This window comes from Jaculus jaculus, chromosome 5 (assembly GCF_020740685.1).
Source record: "Jaculus jaculus isolate mJacJac1 chromosome 5, mJacJac1.mat.Y.cur, whole genome shotgun sequence".
Classification (NCBI taxonomy): domain Eukaryota; kingdom Metazoa; phylum Chordata; class Mammalia; order Rodentia; family Dipodidae; genus Jaculus; species Jaculus jaculus.
The window spans coordinates 58,221,357-58,240,921 of NC_059106.1; the positions used below are offsets into that span (position 1 = coordinate 58,221,357).

Sequence of the window (19,565 nt, forward strand, 5' to 3'; positions counted from 1 at the left end):
GGTGGCACATGCCTTTGATTCCAGCTCTCGGGACGCAGAGGTAGGAGGATTGCTGTGAGTTTGAGGCCACCCTGAGACTACATACTGAATTCCAGGTCAGCCTGGGCTAGAGTGAAACATTACCTTGAAAAACTAAAATAAATAAATAAAAATTAAAAAGTAAAATAAAATAAAAAGAAGAGGTGAGTGAGGCTCAAAGAAGCCAAATTCCTTGCCCCAGCCACAAGCTAGTATGTCATAGAGCCAGGGTTTGGACTCTTGTCTCCCTGGCACCAAAGCCAGCCGTTGCTGGAGAAGGCTTCATTCTGTGGATGAACGTCAGAACAGTAAAGCCACAGCATCCTCTTCCCTCTCACCAGGAAGAACGAAGAGTGTCCCACATCTCATGGCCCTTCCCCACTCCCTAGGCTAGCCAAAGTGTCAGGGATGGGCCAAGAGGCCCCAAAAAGACAGCAGTGACTTGCTTTGTCAGGCACGTAGCATGCGCTAAGTGGAGGCAGATGAACTTATGCCAAGTGTGTGTGACGCATGCTCACGGACCAACAACGGCTCCACAGTGCCCTAGCCCTCAGGCCTTACCCACGTGTTAGAGAAGAGAACGTTAACACTTACAGCAAGTATGCCGCAGGCCCGCTCTGGGGTCTGGGCCCATGTTCTTTCTAATACAAAAAAGCCCTCCCTCTGGTAGGGGTATCATTTGTGAATAATGAGCTCAAAGCCAGAATAGAAGAGTACTCAGTGTGGAGCCCACCTCAGTTGCAGGCACTGGAAGGGTCCAGGCTACGATTTTCAGCCCTGTTGGTGCATTGCATGTAAGTTGTTGTTTACTAAAGAGTGTCTTTTCCCCCCAGGAGCTGCCCCAAGTTGTCCATAGGATTGGGCCGTGCATGGGGGGCTCTTCTTCCACCCAGTCTGGCCTTGGGGTAACCCTGAGTCTTAAATGAAAGATTCCCAGTAAGTGCCTTGCTGGACCCCAGCCCAGCCAGGCACTGCGTGGGGGCAGGGCAGATACCAAACGAGAGAAGAAGCCAGCAGCCAGAGTAGGGGCAGGACCTTGCCAACAAACTCAGCCAGCTGCTTCTCAGCTGTCCACATCGGGGCGTCCCAAGAGATGTCACGGGACAGGGCTGGTCACGAGGAACCTTGGCTGCCCTCCTGGCTGGGCCCAGGAGACACAGGGCCTGTGAGGTGAAAACACAGGCGGCCCAGGGTAGAATTCCACAATCAGATGCTCTGTGCCCTGAGAAACAAATGAGATTGGTTTGCGCAAAGAGGCCGTGTGTGTGTGTGTGGTGGGGGGGGGGTTCCTTTCAGAATAAGGTGGAGAGCCAGGCACATTGGCGCACACCTTTAATCCCAATACTCAGGAGGCAGAGGTAGGAGGATTGCTGTGAGTTTGAGGTCAGCCTGAGACTATATAGTGAATTCCAGGTCAGCCTGGGATAGAGCAAGAACCTACCTTGAAAAAAAAAAAAACACAAAAAGGGCTGGAGAGATGGTTTAGCAGTTAAGATACTTGTCTGCAAAGCCTAAGGACCCAGATTCAATTCCCCAAGACCCATATAAGCCAAATGCACAAGGTGGTGCATGCTTCTAGAGTTCAGGCCCTGGTGTGCCCATTATCTCTCTATCTCTCAAATAAAACAGTTAAAAAAATTTTTAAGAAAAAAACAAAACAAACAAAGAATAAGGTAGGGAGGGAGTGGGTTAGTCACAAGACTGGCCATGCATTGGAGGCTTGTGTGCCAAGCACAGGGTGGTCAGGGTGTCACAGGGTGCTGAGTGACTTGCTGACCACAGAGTAACCACAGTCTGGGAAAGGGCTGGCCCAGCCTCACTCCACTTTCCCCCAAGAAAGCTGCTGCAGGGAGGAAGGCTGGCCACAACCTTGCCTTTGCTGGTGGCATTAGAGTCCCCCTGCATGGTGCTCTGGAGCCTGCCTGATAGTTGAGGAGCCCTGGGAAAAGGGCTTGTCTAACTGGGGATAGAAAGGTTAAAAATAACCCCAGGTCACACCTGCAATTCTCTGTGCCTACAGGTGGTCTCACCGGGGCGACCATCATTGATTCTCTCGACACCCTCTACCTCATGGAGCTGAATGAAGAGTTTCAGGAGGCCAAGACCTGGGTGAAAGAGAGCTTCCATTTGAACGTGGTGAGTCAGACCCTCTGGATATGAGGGTGAGAAAGGCCCCAACATGTCAGCTGTCAGCTCCATCCCGAGACCTCTGAGAACCAGAGACGCCAAACACTTGGCCCAAGGCTTCACAGCAGAGCAATCCAGACCCCAGACTACAGTGCTCACTCTGAGGGTGTCTTTCCTGAGGACCAGGCTTGAGATGGGGACACCTCCCAGCCTGGTAATGTGAGGGGAGAGAGGCAGAACCAACCTTCCCTCTCCTATTGTGCATCCTGGGTGGGTTTCTCATGACTGGGATGGGCCTTCCAGGGCCCACAAAGCAGGAGTTCCTGCAGCAAGGGAGTCGGGGGAGAAGGAATGACATTTTCGGGGACAGTGCTTGCAACCAGCAAGAGTAAGGCCTCTGTGTCCTTGAGAAGCTGGGTGCCAGGTAGCCAGCATGGAGCTGGGCAGAGTCTAGAGAGCCAGTCTGAGGAACCTGGCTGTACGTAGCCTGTGAAAGGTTTCCACCTCTCTGATACTTAGCTCTTTTACTCTGCATTTTTTTAATGTGTGTGTGTGGGGGGGTGCGGATTCACACGCCAGGGCTCAAGCCACTGCAATTGAACTCCAGACGCATGCTCCACCTTGTGTGCATGTGCAACCTTGCGCACTTGCATCACCTCATGCATCTGGTTCAAGTGGGATCCAGAGAGTGGAACATAGGTCCTAGGCTTCGCAGACAAGTACCTTAACCGCTAAGCCATCTCCCTGATCCTTAGTCTCTTAACTGTGATGATGACAAAGATGCCTGCTTCACAGGCTTATGGTGAGGATCAAATACGATGGAGGGCTCTAGAAAGTGCTTTATGGTACCATAAAGTCCAGTGCAGATGGAAAGTGGTGTCCTCTTCACCATTATAATTAGCAGAATCATCTTGAGACTGTTGTGACTTGTGGTGTCCGTGAGGCCCAGAAGTGTAGAACCCTCCCTTCCATTGACCGGAGGGAGGCAGAGGGGACGGCCAGCTCCTCCAGACAGAGAGTGGACAGAAGTGTCTGCCCAGGGGGCAGGGAGCCTGGGGATGTCCAGACAGGCCAGGGCACATTAGGGAATGTCTCTGGAAGAAAATAGAGTGGGGGTGGTCACCTTTTTGAACCTTGGCTTTTTGAACTAGTGACATGACCGCATGTGGCCCTGTGAGGCACAAAGGGAAGTTGGCTTTGCTGATGGGAAAAGATCCTTCAGCCAAATGGAGTATGGTGCTTGCTATCATTGATAAATATGGAGCAGAGCCACGCTTGGTGGCACACACCTTTAATCCCAGCACTTGGGAGGCTGACGTAGGAGGATCACCGTGAGTCTGAGGCCACCCTGAGACTATTTAGTGAATTCCAGCCAGCCTATGCTAGAGCAAGACCTTACCTCAAAAAAATAAAAATAAAAAAAAAGAGCCAGTCCTTATGGTGCTGGCCTATAATCCCTGCTACTCAGGAGGCTGAAGCAGGAAAGGTACAAGTTCAAGGCCAGTCTGGGCAACTGAGTGAGACTGTGTCTCAAAATAAAAAGAAGTAGAAAGATGTCAGGAGATATAGCTCAGTGGTAGAATACTTGCCTAGGATATGCAGGACCCTGGACTCAGTCCCCAGAACTGTAGAAGTGAATGAGTAAATAACACGATGCAGACGGGGTGACAAGGGAAGCCTCCAGGACAAGGGAAGTAACAGGTACCTCCATGAAGCCTGGACTCCAACTTCCTGCCCTGTCTGTGTGTCTCACATCTACGCCACCCTGGAGGATGGCATCAGTCCTGTCTGCAGAGGAAGAAACCCAGGCAGAGATAGGCAATAGCTTACCTTAAGTCACAAAACCATGTGAAGTGGTCCAAGTGGGACTTCAGCCAAATTCAGTCCTTGGCAGAATGTTTCCGCACCTGATTTGCACAGTCATGGAGAAGGCAATTGTGCGTGGGCCCTGCAGCCCCGGAGCTGCGATCTGGCAGACCTCTGTCTCTACACGCACACCTGCCCACCGCCTCCCACTTAGCCCAGGCCCCTTTGTTCCCTGCCATCCTAGGGTAAGGTCCCTCCCTTTGCCTGCTAAGCTATGGGGGTTCCCCCAGGATGGACAGAGGCCAGACTAGAGAAGGCTTCGCCTCCCACCCTGGTAAACTTCTCCAGTGTCTTCTTGGAGCTCAGCCCGGCAGAACTGCTTCTGCGGCCTGTGGCAAGGACTGGGGAAGGAAGCCAAACCTGGTGTTTATTTGCAATGCTATAAACGTGCAGTAGCAGCCGCCAGGCAGGTGCTGGCCCTTCTTGACCTCTGGTATGAAAACCGAGCATGCCCTGGCATCCTGGGCGGGGGTGGGGGGGTCCCTGGAATGGAGCACAGGTGTGTGTTGGGGGCTCGGTGGGGAGGGGCAGTGTGACCTGTGTCCGGGGCCTGGCTGACTGGGAGCTCACGCATGTCCTTGCCGTCCCCCACCCTGCTGTCCTGCAGAGCGGCGAAGCCTCCTTGTTTGAGGTGAACATCCGCTACATCGGAGGACTCCTCTCGGCCTTCTACCTGACAGGAGAAGAGGTGAGCTCATGTTTTGAGACCTCAACACTATCCAGGCATTGGGAAAACTTTAGACTCACTCTTTCACCAGTGGGAAGACAAGGATTCACAGGGCAGGTGGTCTGCCAGGGGCCACCCCTGAGCCCCTCAAGAACTGTGTTTCTTCAGTTCCAGGTACCACCTGAAGGCTCTCCCTCTTACTGTCTGCTGCACAGTTCTGAGCTAGGCGAGTGTGCCGGCCCCCTCTGTGGGCAGTGAATTCTCTGAGGGTAGCCACGGTAGGCACGCAGCCCTGCACTGGCAAACAGCTGCACTGATGTTTACAGCCATTGGTTCTCAAGACTTCCAAAGCCAGGATCTGTATTTTCCACTCCTGGGACCACTCTTTAGCCTTCTCCATGGCCAGCCCTTCTCTCCCCAGCCAGATCCTTGGCTCTGTCTTAAGGAGCAGTGGGGCCGCCCTGCTGGCCACAGGCTGTAACTGCAAGGCCTTGATTCACAGGAGCCCTGTTGACTTCCAGGAGGCCTGAGAAGCACTTGGCTGGAAAACAGATCCTCTGGTGTTAGAAACCCTACTCACCTACCTGCAGATGGCTTCAAGCAAATCCCTATTACTAGGCCTCACTTCAGTTCCTTTCATGGGCTAGTCATGATCCCCTCACATGGGAGGGAGAGGATTTGGCTTGGGACTGCTGATTCCAGAGCCCTTATCCTCCTCTCTGTTAGAGTGCTCTGAATAGCACAGAGCTCGGTAGGAACCAAAGACTTCATCCCCTCCTCGTGAGCTCCTTCCTGTCGGTGCAGCCTGACTATCCAGTTGCCAGAGTGCCCAGAACCCAGGTCCTCAGTCAGTGCGTTCCCCATGATCCAGAGGGCTGCTCTGCCCAGCTTGGCGGCTACTTGGGGCTAGAGGCCTCGGTTCTGTCCACCCAGAGGCAAAGAATCATGCTGGCCTCCTGGCCAGAAGCAGGTTAGCTGCAGAAAGCTCCCATCTCCCCTCCGCCGCTGTGGTCCACAGTCATTTCCGGCCTCCCCCTCCCTTGGGCTGTCACAGCTGAAGTCACAGGCTTAGAGGCAACAGGCCTCCTCTATCTCTGCAGTCGCTTCGGGCTGCACTCCATCAAGCATAATCTCCTCAGCAGAGATTACCTCTTGTACCAATTTGTCCAAAAAAAAAAATTGTCAATGGGAGGCCTCAGCTTCGAGCCACCCAGAGCCTGAATTTCATCTGAAAACCCCAGGACAGGAAAAATGACAGAAGTGGCAGAAAAGAAGGGCTGTTGTGTGCTTTACAGGTATTTCTGTCCTCCCTGGCAGGTGAGGTAGGGAAGACAGGTGCGGGGAAGGGGAAGCGAGAGGGGCTGCTCCAGGCTCACACCTCGCCCTCCTTCTGACCCTTCAATTCGGGACTCCCATGGCACCTTCCACCTGGCTTTCCAGAATGTGGGCCCCAGTCAAAGAGTCCAAGAAAAGCCCAAGTAGGCAGTGCTAAGTCTGTCTGCCTGGAGGTGCAGTCCACTTCTGTGGTGCCTCACTTCCCCAGAGCGCCTCCCTGCCCCCAGATACCAGGTTGTATGCCTGTGCACAGCCTTGAGCATACCCAGTCCATGGGGGATCTCACCTCGGAGGAGGAGGCAGACCCACATTCCTGAGATGCCCAGAGATGTACTGTGCTGTGGCCTTTCTGCCCTGAGTTTAGGTTGTCACTACTTGTTTCTCAGAAGGGCTCAGGCATACCAAGCCCGCACACAGTGGTGCCTCTTGAACAGATCTTCTCATTTCTTTTAATCTTTTTTGGGGGGGAAGGGAGTTGAGGTAGGGTCTCTTGGTGAGGAGCAGTTGAGGTAGGGTCTCGCTCTAGCCCAGGCTGACCTGGAATTCACTATGTAGTCTCAGGGTGGCCTCGAACCCTCAGCAATCCTCCTGCCACTGCTCCTGAGTGCTGGGATTAAAGGCATACGTCGCCATGCCTGGATAATCTTTTTGTTTTGTTTTGTTTGAGGCAGGGTCTCATGTAGGCCAGGGTGGCCCCCAACTTGCTATGTAGCCAAGAAAGATGTTGAACTTCTGATCCTCCTGCCTCCGTGTCCCTCCTGAGTGCTGGAGTCACAGATATACACCGCCTAATTCATGCAGTGCTAGGGAATCAAACCTAGGCTTTCATACTTGGTAGACAAGCACTCTTTCCATAGTCCTAGAGAATCTTCTTAATTTCCAAAAAAATGTCCACATACGTGCATGTGCGCACACACGTGCACACACAAACACACACACACACATCTACCCCTGGCTGCCATCTTCTTTCCTTCAAAGGAAACAGCCAGAAGAGAAATCCCTGCCGATTGGCCATTCCTGCTGAGATGCTGTGAAGATGAAGGCCTAATCGCAGCTGTCAGGGGAGGGGGGATGCTGGGGTGACACTTCACAATTGAGAAGTACATTCAGTGACAAGTGGCTCCTCACTTGATTTCTCTAAAAACCTTATGGAGCTGCCAGGTCACACACTGCCATCCCATTATGCAGATGGAGAAACTAAGGCTCAGAGACAGTGCATCACCCAAGGGCACACACTGCCACGTGGGAGGACACATTCAGAGCTCAGGCTCTCAGCCCAGCATCCATCACACTGTACTCTTACACCCCCCCCCCCCAGCGCCACTTCAGGAATGGTCGCCATTGTGGCCACAACCCTGTGTTGGAGAGGCAGCTGGGTGTCCAGAGGTAGAGTCTTGGTGCTCCACAGCCCTGGGCAAGTTGCTTTAAGACTCTGTTGTCCTGTCCTCGGTGAGCCGGCACCTTCCCCTGCAGGCTGTTGGTCCTAAGGGCTGAAAGTCTGTAAACAGCACGCTTGCCTCCTACTTCCAAGATGGCAGAAAGGGACTCATGTCATTCTGTCCCCAAGCAGTTCCATTTCAGAACACACATGCTTGTCCAGTCCCCTCCCTGGGATCCGTGGGACCTTTGGTAGAAGTGCTGTGCTGTCACTAAACCAGTGGCTTTCCAACCTGTCTGGATGCTACAGTCCCTCCCAAGACTGACTCTGGCTGTGGATGACAGAGGCCTTAGGCGTCAAGACCAGATCCCTGGCACCTATGATGTCGCTGGTGCCTGGACCCACTTTTAGGCTCCACTGTCTGGCACCAGGTAGTGTCCCCTTGTGTGACGGATCAGCCCAGCTTTCCCTCCCAGGAGAGGCCTCTCCACCCTCAGAGGCCTCAAACCCGCTCCCTGTGGGAGCTCTCAGAGCTGGGGACTCCTCCTCTTCCTTCTCTCATAGCTGCTTCAGCAAGGCACTTGTTCTTTTATTTGTTTGTTTGTTTTGTGGTGCTGGGGATGGGGCCCAGAACTTGTTCAAACTGGGCACGTGCCACACTACTGACTCTACCCCAGCCCCCTCATTGGGCAGATTTTAGCTGTTTGTGGCAGGGAGGACTCTAGAAGGCTTTGTGTTAACAGCCACAGGGAGTTATCAGAGCTCCAGATGTGTCCTCGCAGGAGCTGGTTGCTTGGGGACTTGCATGTCATCCCTTAAATGATGTTTATGGACCTCCATGGGTATGTGGGGATTGGGCCCAGGACCCCTACAAATCTCAAGCCCCTTGGATGCTCAAGCCCTTGCCTGATATGGTGTGGCACTGGCAGAGAACACACATACTTCCTCCCATGTTTCTTATAATACCTGACCCAGTGCAGACGCTGCATTGTACTCCATTTAAGGGATAATGGCAAGAAATGGTCAATACCAATGCAATATTTTTTCTTTCCTTCATTCCTTTCTTCTTCCCTCCCTTCCTTCCTTTCTCCTTCCTTTCTTCCTCCCATTGTATAGCCTAGGCTGGCCTCAAATCCCTGGATCCAAATGTTCCTTCTTCCACTTCCTAAGTATCTGAATTACAAGTATGTACTACCATGCCCAGCTTTTAATAAAATTCCCTAGCATGCATGAAACCCTGAGTTCGATCCCCAGTACAAAAACAACCACACCTGTAATCTCAGCACTCAGGAGGTAGAGCTCCCTCCTGAGAGCTCAGAGTCATCCTTGGCTACATAACATGTTTGAGGGCAGCCTGGGATACATTAAATCCTGTCTCAGAAAACGGTTTGTTTTTTTTTTTCAGTCTGTGGTTTGTCCCATGATGCTCAACCTGTGGACGTGAAGAGCCAACTGCAACATAAGTTTGTTTTTATTATAAAATTATACAGGCTGGGCATGGTGACACATGACTGTGATCTAATATGCTCAACAAGCAAAGGCAGGAGGATCACTTGAGCTTACAAGTTTGGGACTAGGCTTGGGCAAAATAACAAGATCCCTCTCTCAAAATAAATAAATAAATAAATAAAGCTGGACATGGTGGCACATGCCTTTAATCCCAGCACTTGGGAGGCAGAGGTAGGAGGATCACTGTGAGTTCGAGGCCAGCCTGAGAATACATAGTGAATTCCAGGTCAGCCTGGACTAGAGTGAAACCCTGCCTCAAAAAGAAAAAAAAAACAAAAACAAAAACAAGAGCTGGAGAGATGGCTTAAGTGCTTGCCTGTGAAGCCTAAGGACCCTGGTTCAAGGCTTGATTCCCCAGGACCCACATAAGCCAGATGCACAAGAGGGCACATGCATATGGAGTTCATTTGCATTGGCTGGAGGGCCTGGCGTGCCCATTCTCCCCCACCCCCCGCCTGTTTCTCTCTCTGTCTGTCACTCTCAAATAAATAAATAAAAATTTTAAAAACAATTTTAAAAAAACTAGAAAAACAAACTGGGGCCAGGCGTGGTGGCACACGCCTTTAATTCCAGCACTCAGGAGGCAGAGGTAGGAGGATCACCATGAGTTCACGACCACCCTGAGACTACATAGTGAATTCCAGGTCAACCTGACCTAGAGTGAAACCCTACCTTGAAATAATAATAATAATAAAATAAATAAATAAAATGCATAGAAAATACAGATAAGCCAAAAGAAGAAAGTAAACATTGTCCACAAGCTTCCCCACGCCCCCTCCGAGAAGAACATTGTTAATATTCTGGTATAGTTACCTCTCTTTTTTTCATGCATCTATATATAAACAATTTTTAAATTGAATTACTCTATTTGTAATTTTTTCTCTAGGTATATTATAAGCCCTTTCTATGCTATGAAATGTTCTTTTACCACTTTATGTTAGTAGCTGCATGGTGCTGCATCCCATGAAAGCCATAATTGAACTACAGCCCCATTGTTTGACAGTTAAAAGTATTTCCATCCCCTCCCCTCAGCCCATTCTAAGCAATGCTGGAATAAACAGCTGTTATGTTGAATCTTTCATAACACTCTTGATTATTTATGTCCTTAGAATAAGTTGCTGGGAGGGACACTGCCAAGTCCGAAGGTCAAGGTCCTTTTGAGTTTTTCAGAAGTTTAAGGGTTTAGAACCTTGCTCAGGGGCAGCCCTGAAGCCTGGAACCCTTATGGCTCCTTTACTATTGTGTAGCAGTTCACCCTGTCCCTTCACTTCCTGTCTGCACAGTGGGAACAGTAAGTGGCACCAGTTTCAGGGAAAGGCCCTGCCACCACGTGGGGAAGCGTTCATCCAGAAGGTGGAAGTGTCTGGAACCTGGGGTTGTGGGGTAGTGTTGGTTTCTAGTCCATTACCCTTTTTTTGTTGTTTTTTGAGGTAGATTTTCATTCTAGCCCAGGCTGACCCGGAATTCACTATGTAGTCTCAGGGTGGCCTCGAACTCACGGAGATCCTCCTACTTCTGCCTCCTGAGTGCTGGGATTAAAGGCGTGCGCCTCCATTACTCTTTATACTCTGTCCAAATGGACAACTCATTTCCTCCACCGTCGGTCTGTCGGTCAGCTCTCCCTCACCATAACAAAATACCTGAGATAATCAACTTAAGGGAAGGTGTGTTTGGGTCTGTGGTTCTCCTGGCCTGCTGCTTTGGGCCCGTGGTTGTCTAGGGCACTGTGGCAGCCCCGTATGTGATGGAGCCGGCCTGCTCATCTCGGGGGACCAGGAAGCAGAGAGAGAAAGGGAATGGGGTCCTAATGTCCTCATGAAGGGCACACCCCCAGTGACCAAACTTCCTTCCATGAGGCCTCACCCCTTAAATGTTCCACCACCTGCGGGAAGTGCCAAGACTGGGACCAGCCTCCCAGCTTCCTTTTGCGATATTCCAGGCCTAGGCTGTGGTGTTCCTGGGCCCACTGTGAGGGCAGCGCTGACTACTGCGGTGACCAGCCCTTATCAGCCAGGTCTTTCTGTGGCATGGGAGGTGACTTCCCCACCTTGCCAACTGACTGCTTTCCTGTTATCTTCCCAATGGTCACCTAATCTACACTGATAGTTTCATGTCACAGTCCTGACAGCAGTGTCTGAAGAGAGCAATACTGTCATCTTCTAGACGCAGAAAGGCTCAAGAGAAAAGTGTGTCACCTAAGGCAATAAAGCCAACAACAGCTCCCTGCTCAGGCTGTCTGGCTGCAGACCTTGACACAGTGCCACCTCCTCCCACTCCAGTTTCCCGGCCTTGGTGGTAGCAGCTGCTTGGAGTGACGGCTATACCCAGCCCAGACTCAGTGCCCTTTGACCCTTCTTGGCAGGTGTTCCGAGTAAAGGCCATCAAGCTGGGGGAGAAGCTCCTGCCGGCCTTTAACACCCCCACAGGCATCCCGAAAGGCATCGTGAACTTCAAAAGGTAGGCTTCCTTTCAGGTACCACGCATGGCTGGCTGTGCCCACTGACTTGCTTCTGTCTGGGTGGCAGTCTAATGAAGGAGACCCAGACAGTTGGCAGATGCGTGGGAATGGAGTCCTGGGGATCGCCTTTGTAAGATCTGTTCCTTTACACATGTGGAAACTGAGGCTTGGGGAGTCAAGCCAGTGGCACAGTGAGATCTAGCCTTAGCCCAGGACTGTCGTGAGCATATGTTTGTTACAAAGCTTGGTTTTCAGAGTTTGGGCCACCTAGGCCTGACTTTGCCTGGGTAGGAGGGACAACAATTATTCCCCTATAAATAGCCCACAGTGCTGTCTTTTTTTTTTTTTTTTTTTTTTTTTTGGTTTTTCAGGGTAGGGTCTCACTCTATCTCAGGCTGACCTGGAATTCACTATGGAGTCACAGCGATCCTCCTACCTCTGACTCCCAAGTGCTGGGATTAAAGGCATGTGCCACCACGCCTGGCTTCACAGTGCTGTCTTAACTCTGTGCCCTCCAGGTTGCTCCCAACAAAAGCTCAGGAGCCTGTGGGCATACCATTCTAACCCCCCCACACACACACACATACCCTGTCAGCAGGTGCCCAAGGTGGCTGAGGGCCTCAGAGCCCTGGCTCCCCAGGACAGGAGTTCTCCTCTGGGACACTAGCCCCTGGCCCTGAGCTTTGTGATGCAGACCTCCTATGAGACCCAGAAGGCCCACACACAGCCAGGTCCCCAGACCCACTGTAACTCTCACCCTGAGGCCCTGGAACACACCTGAGCTGGGAGGAAGGCCGGGATGCCTTCGCAGTCCCTCTCCTGAGGTAAGCCCTCATCACAGAGGTGATCCCCACGGGAGGATCAGCCACATGCCTTGGAGGAGAGGCTCACTGGCTCCTTCTAGAGCCTCCATGCCTCCTCAGTGTCCGTGGCCTCAGTGGCTTCACGACCACCACCATCCCTGCCCCATGCAAAGAGGATTGGGTATATTCAGTGACTTTCGCCTGCCCTTGGCTGGGAAGCTTTCCTGGGTGTCCTGCCTGCCACACCCAGGCATCAGGCAAGCTTGGGTTTCAGCTCAGAGTCCTTTTGCACAAACTCTGGTCCTGAAGGCAACATCGAGCACTGTTCGCCATGCCCCTTCCCCAGGTCTGGGCAGGATTCTCTCAGGGTTCCCTCCTTGTGCCACAGCCCTGGCCACCTGCCTCCCCTGCGTCCCTCAGCACTGCCTGGTCGTGTGCAGGCCCTGATGCTCTGGCTAAAGGAGTGCGCGTATTTTTAGGCTGCTTGCTCTCCTCGGTGGTGTATTGCGCATGCATATTCCCTGGCAACACTCGTTTTCATATTCTGGGAAAGAGTCTGCTGCTAAAAATGGGAGAGCGGCAAGGATGCGGTGGCCTGCAGCCCACATGCTGAGCGCTGGATCCACACTGCCGCCCCCACGGCGCTCCGCCAGGGCTGGCTGTGGGCAGCGAGAGAGCTGGGGTGGACAGCTAGGTGGCTAGGGGACTACCCTGCATGGAGATGGACCCTCACGGCTGCACAAGAGGTCTGGGAGGCCAAGACAGAGCCAGCTGTGACCTGTCTGAGACAGTGATCATGACCACCAGTCCAGGGACCTCTGCGGCTGACTCAGTCTGTCACTGGTTCACAGAGCCTCACACACAGGCACTGGCTGCCACCCACATCACTCCAAGGCTCAGATGCTCAGCGGGCCTTTGTCAAGGCTGCTGTCACACCCTGGGCACTTGCATGCACACACAGATGTATGACAATTGAGCATTCATTGTGGGTCAGCCACCTTGTGAACCCACCATGTGAGGTCCCTCCCTGCCACCACAAGGACCTCATCTTGTCAGGAAGCAAACTGAGGCTCGGAGAAGTGTAGTAACTCACCCAAAGTCACACAGCAGCCAAGTGAAGTTAGGACTTGAATGTGACTCTGTCTTGCCCTGGAGATAACAATTATATGCCCACAGAAGCCAGGGTGGGGAGGGGCAGTGGACATCAGCCTGTCCTGTACCGGAGAGGGCAGGAAAAGAGAGGGGAGGGGAGGGGAGGAGAGAGAGGAGAGAAGACAGAGAAGACGGCAGGGGAACGGAGGGGAGGGGAACGGAGGAGAAGAGAGGAGAGGAGACGGGAAGAAGGCAGAGCCTCCTATTGGCCAGTCAGAGGACCCGCTGGTATCTAGTATGCAGAACACATGCCTTTGGGATATAGAATATTTGGGGTTTGAATTAGACTCTACCAAGTGCTATGTGACCTTGGAAAACCAGCTGCCCCTCTCTGAGCCCAAGTATTCCTTCGTGTAAAATGAAGGTCACAGCATCAATGTGAGAGTTGGAGGTGAAGGTGAAAGAAGACACGCCAAAGCCACCTGGCCCATATCGGGAATGTATCAACAACAGTACAACACATCACTGAAATGTCACTGTCATGCAGTGATAAAAACAACAGTCACGCACCTAACTGAGGCCTCACTGTAGCTCTGTGAAGCATGGGTACACGGCTTTAAGGGAGAAGGGAACGGGTTCCAGGGTTGTGGTCCCAACACCCCCCCCAAAGCATCTGTCTGTGGAATAGCGGGGGGGTCAGCGTTGGAAGTCAGGCAGGAGAAGAGCAAGACGCCCATCCACCCGCCCAGGCCTGCTGGAGGGAGTCCTGGGGTTGGTGACCGTGCACAGGACAGGACGGAGCTGGGAGAGGCCCCTGTGAGGACGGTGTGGACAAAGGCTGGGGACCCGGTGGCTTTTTATTACTGAAGTGTCAGTCATTCAGAAAGCTCTCCCCAGTGCCCAGTCCAGCTCGCCACAAGTTCCCCAGCTGGAAGAAACCTCAGCTGGCCCCAGGGAGCCCCGTGTAGCCCGTGGGCAGTAGAAATAATAAGGTGAAGAAGACACCTGGGACCTCTGGGGCCAGAGGACCTGGGTTGGAATCCCACTGCAGTCGTGACTGCTTTGCAGCCCATTTTGTCCTTTGTGTGCCCGTGGGCTCTGGGTGCTAAACTGTGAGCTCAAGTGCCCACGTGACAGCGCCTGGCCCGCTGAGAGGCTGCACGGACGGCAGCTGAGCAGAGCATCTTGGTGGCCCAGCCGCCCTACCTGTCCAGCCCAAGCTGGCACACACCCAAGAGCACAAAGGTAGGGTGGCTGTGTCTGCATTCGCTAAAGTCACCTGACCCCCCCAAAGCTTGAAAACGGGGGAGCCGGAGTACTGCTGAGCTCCCCCACTTTCTAGGAAACTGCTGATACCAGAAGACTTGAGAGAAGACTTGAGAGCTTGGCCAGCCCCAGTGCCAGCCCAGCAAACGTTATGTCTCCGGGGACCTTTCTACTCCATACTGCCTTCCTGAGTCCTGTCCCTGGAGATGGTGACTGTGGACAGTTCCTGGGGAGCAGAGACACCTCCAGAGCATGACACCGCCACCTCACAGTCTGCCCCAAAGAGGGGGGTCACTCTGCCCTGCCCTCCCCCACCCCGTCCTCCTCACACTACCTGAGAACTCCTGTCTCCTGTGGGCCTAACTGTCCATGCTACATTTGTGTAAACTGAGGCATAGGGAGAAGCCGCTGTCCACAGCCACTCCCTCTGTGTCCCCCTTCTCTCTTAGAAGTGCAAGGCCAGAGACGAACCAGGAGGTACTGTTCTCGGCCTGTTACACGGTGGATCTGAGGCACACGGGGACCACAGGCTTGTCTGAGGGTGCCCACCCACAGCCAGCACTGGACCCTGCCCCAGGGCATTGCAGTGGGAGATTTGAAATGACAAGGAGCCTTCACAGGGCCGAGGAATGTGGGCAGACAGCCTCCTAGGGCTGCCACGAGCCTGCCTTCGGACCAACTGCCGTACAAGCTGGTGGCTCGGGTGCCAACATCCAACACTGGGCCAGGCTCCTTGTCTCTAGAAGGGAAGATGTAAGCATAACTCAGGGTGCTGTCACCTCGCTCTTCCTCCTCAGGAGCACCGGCCCTGAAGTGACCATCAGTACCTCCTACAGGTTCAGGGCTGAGGAAACAACTAATGGGGCCCCCCTGAAGTGCTGGCAGGAAACACGGGCTTGTGGGGCACTCGCCTTGGCTTGGAGAGTCCCGCTTCCTTCACTGCTAACGCCAGGTTTCCCAGGTCAGGGACATTGTATGATCTTGGGCAGTGCCAACAGTGTGAGCAGAGGGCAAGGGGAAAGTGTGGGCTCCCTGCATTGTATCTGCCCTCCTCAGGCCCTGAGGACAGCCACCAAGAGTCCCATGGAAGCCAAGTGTGGTGGCGCACGCCTTTAATCCCAGCACTCGGGAGGCAGAGGTAGGAGGATCGCCGTGAGTTCAAGGCCACCCTGAGACTACATAGTGAATTTCAGGTCAGCCTGGGCTAGAGTGAGACTCTACCTTGAAAAATCAGTAATAATAATAATAATGTGGAGAGAGGCCGAGGAAGACATCCAACATTGACCTCTGTTCTCCACATGTACAAGCATATATGTGCCCACACGTATGACCACACATAACACACACGCACACACAAAAAAAGAGAAAAGAAAGAAAAAGACTGGAGCTAGGGATATAGCTCAGCAGCTAAAGGCACGTGCTTGCAAAGCCTGCCAGCCTGGGTTTCACTTCCCCAGCACCCACGCAGTCAGGCACAAGAAGTAGTCCACGCATCTGGGGCTCGTTTGCAGTGGCAAGAGACCCTGGGGTGCCCATACTCTCTTTCCTCTCTCTCTCTCTCTCTGTGCTTCTTTTATGCTCTCACATAAATAATTTTTTAAAAATTTAAAAAACTGACACGAAGGCTGGAGAGATGGCTTAGCGGTTAAGCGCTTGCCTGTGAAGCCTCAGGACCCCGGTTCGAGGCTCGATTCCCCAGGATCCATGTAGGCCAGATGCACAAGAGGACGCATGCATCTGGAGTTCGTTAGCAGTGGCTGGAAGCCCTGGAGTACCCATCCTCTCTCTCTTTCTCTCTCTGTCACACTCAAATAAATAAATAAAAATGAACACAAAATTTTTTTTAAAACTGACATGAGCCAGACAGGCCTAAATTCAAATAATCTCCAGCAAGCCCTGTCCCTTCACCAACTTCAGCACCATCAGCGTGGTGGGGGCTCCGAGGATTGACTCAGGTGCTGTGGAGAAAGATCCCAGCATGCAGACAAAGGTGCCAGCACGATGCCTGGCACACAAGTAGGTGCTGCCCCCTCAATAGCTACCGTTGCTCTCAGCCAAGGAGGCACGTGGCTGGTGAAGTGACGCGGCCACTGTCTTTTCAGCGGAAGCTGGGGCTGGGCCACCGCCGGCAGCAGCAGTGTCCTGGCGGAGTTTGGGTCCCTGCACTTGGAGTTCCTACACCTCACCCAGCTCTCTGGCAACCAGGTCTTCGCAGAAAAGGTGAGTCCTCTCCCTGAGCTGTCCCCAGACAGCCAGCCTCCCACACCCAGAGGAGCAGAGGGGGAGCAGCTGCAGTCACTGTGTCTACAGGAGCCCCCCCCCCCCAACAAGCAATCGCTCAGTCACCGTGCACTCACTGTCAAAGAGCTGATTGCCTGACACCAGGTGGCAGAGAGGGCTCTGCCGAGGGTGGGGGGGTGGAGGCAGAACTCTGCCAGGGAAGCTTGCGCGGGCACATCGGCTCAGCCACAGATCCACGAACTGTGAAATCTAGAGAGAGCGCAATTGGAACCCGGCACCGCCTCGCGCTGGCAAGAACAGGCGGCCGCACGTGCATGCATCCCCTTTCCAGGGACATTTAGCTTTTCCATGTGAGAGCTGCCTGCCTTTTCCTCCCAGCTGCCCGACTGGCGCAGGCTGGCGGCAGGCTGGCACCGCTCTGGAAGTGTTCATTGTCGCGCTTCTCGACTGCTCAAAACCACACTGGTGTGGAGAGGTGACCCACGCTGTTCATCCCTGACAGTTGTTGGTACCTGGCCCTTCTGGGAAGCTCTTTGGAGGGGCTCCAGCCCTGGACAGACCCTACAGGAAATGTCTCTGTAGGTCTGACCCTAAGGAAGGGAGTCCATACACGTGGCCCCTGGTCCTCTACAGCCTTATAGAAGAGCCCTTCAAAGATACAACTTTTGGGGCTCCATTCTCTTCCCTGTGGAATGGAAGATGGCTCCATCCCGTGTCACAGCTGGACTCAAAGCATCACACTACACCGCTGTGAAGAAGCTGGTCCTTGGCCTTCGCTGCTGGCCCAGGTCTGCCATTTGTACCCAGGCCTAGAGCTCCTGAACACCGGCTTTGGGACCATTGCATCCTCCATGTAGGGACGCACATTGTGTCCTTGAGAATCTCAGAATAAGCTTCCCAGTCTCTCTGCTGCCTCTGATGTGGCGCTTAACTCCCACCTTACCTGTCCATGATGTAGTCCGGGAAATTGCCCCTCCTGACTCCCCCGAAGGCTTGGGGGATAGCCTTAATCATTACCACTGCCCAATGCTCTTGTTCTCTGACCCTTTCCCAGCCCAGGCTCCCACTGCCCTTGAGTCAGACTCCTCTGGAAAGCCTTGAAAAGCTTGGGGTGGTACCAGGAGCACACGCTGGGTCCTGGCTGGTCTGGACTAATAGTGTCCCCGCCCACACATCTGGGGCATATGGGGCACGCTGCACCTGTTCTCAGCCCTCCTCCAGAAATCCTGTCTAACAGTGGGGTAAATGAGGCCCAGAGAGGCTAAGTGGCCTGTTTATGGCAACCTACTGGCAAGCTATAAATCTGGGATTTGGGGCTGGGACTTCCCAGCACTTTCCATGGCAGGTTAGTATAGCAAGCCATTCCTCTGGAGTCCCTGTTCCTCCATCTCTGCCTCTTCATTTGCATATTTCCGCTATTTTCAGCCCCCAGCCATGCCTCCCACAGAGGCAATTATTGGCAGTCAACAAATTGGCCCAAATTCTAGCAGTGCCTGTGCCCTCCCGGGGAAGCTAATTTACCCTGCGCTGCTGCTGAGGGCCAGGACAGGGGACTTAACCCAAGCACAGCACATTCCCGTGTCCCTAACAGACTGTTACCATAATAGACATGAGGCCTCGCATGGCAAAGCCAATGCTGCCCCAGAGACAGGTCTGACAGCCCCCTCGCATCCCCCCCCCCACACTCATTGACCTATGAGCAGGTCACAGTGTGCTCCCTGGGCCTCTTCTTCCAGAAAGTCCATATATACTAGGTGGGATGTCACATCCCTCCCCAATGGAAAACTGTGGATAAAGTCCTCAATTCCACCCCTCATCCTGCTTAGCTCCAGACTGCAAACCCAGCTTTTGCTTGCTCCAACCAAGGCAGTCTCATTGGTGGTCACCATCTTTGTACTCCATGTAGGGCAAGAAACACGGCTGGTCCAAGAGTTCAGGTAAACCTGACCAGTGTTCCTGGGGGGCCATTGGCACATCCGGGCACCTAATACCGATTTTTCTGTTCCTCCGTGCAGCTGAGGGCTGCAGATAATGTGTGCTTAGAGAGCTGAGATTCACAGCTGTTGTATTATCATTATTAAAACTCTGGGAGCTGGAGAAATGGCTTAGTGGCTAAGCGTTTGCCTGTGAAGCCTAAGGACCCCGGTTCAAGGCTTGATTCCCCAGGACTCACGTTAGCCAGATGCACAAGGGGATGCACGCATCAGGAGTTCGTTTGCAATGGCTGGAGGCCCTGGGGTGCCCATTCTCTCTCTGTCTCTCTCTCTCTCTCTCTCTCTCTCTGCCTCTTTCTCTCTGTCTATGTCTCTGCTCTCAAATAAATAAATAAAAATAAACAAAAAAACTCTGGGGTACCAGTTGGGAAATGGGCCCCTCAAGAATTCCCCTGAGATGACCACTAAGGGTCAGATAAGCTAACATGGTACTAGGTTGACCTGTATGAATCAACAATATGTGGCCTTTTAAAAAATTATTTCACATACTTCTTGTGGTGAGAACATCTACACTCTCCACTCATCAGTTTGCAAGAACATGGTCTTTGTTCTTCACCAGCCTCACCACGCTGCACAGTGGTCTCTTGAACCCGTCCCTCTGCCTATCTAGAATGAGATCCTTTGGCACTGCCCCTCCCCCATTGCCCCAGCCTCTGCCGATGGTCATGGGACTCTCTGCCTTCAGGAGTTCAGCTTTTATCAGGTTTCCTGTGTGAGGGATATGGGACCTGTCTTTGTGAGACTGGCATTTTGCATTGAACACACTATTCTGAGCTGGGGCTGTAGCCCAGTGGCAAAGGGCCTAACATGC

General features: G+C 53.0%; 1 protein-coding gene across 2 annotated transcripts in view; it reads left to right on the forward strand.

Annotated features, from left to right (window-relative positions):
- Positions 1-19,565, forward strand: part of Man1c1 (mannosidase alpha class 1C member 1) — a 170,623-nt gene that overhangs the window by 131,051 nt on the left and 20,007 nt on the right. For both annotated transcript variants that reach the window (XM_045150753.1, XM_045150754.1), the window contains exons 3-6: positions 2,039-2,154; positions 4,619-4,699; positions 11,263-11,357; positions 16,622-16,739. In XM_045150753.1, the coding sequence (XP_045006688.1) occupies positions 2,039-2,154; positions 4,619-4,699; positions 11,263-11,357; positions 16,622-16,739 (410 nt within the window). The remainder of the gene's footprint in view (positions 1-2,038; positions 2,155-4,618; positions 4,700-11,262; positions 11,358-16,621; positions 16,740-19,565) is intronic.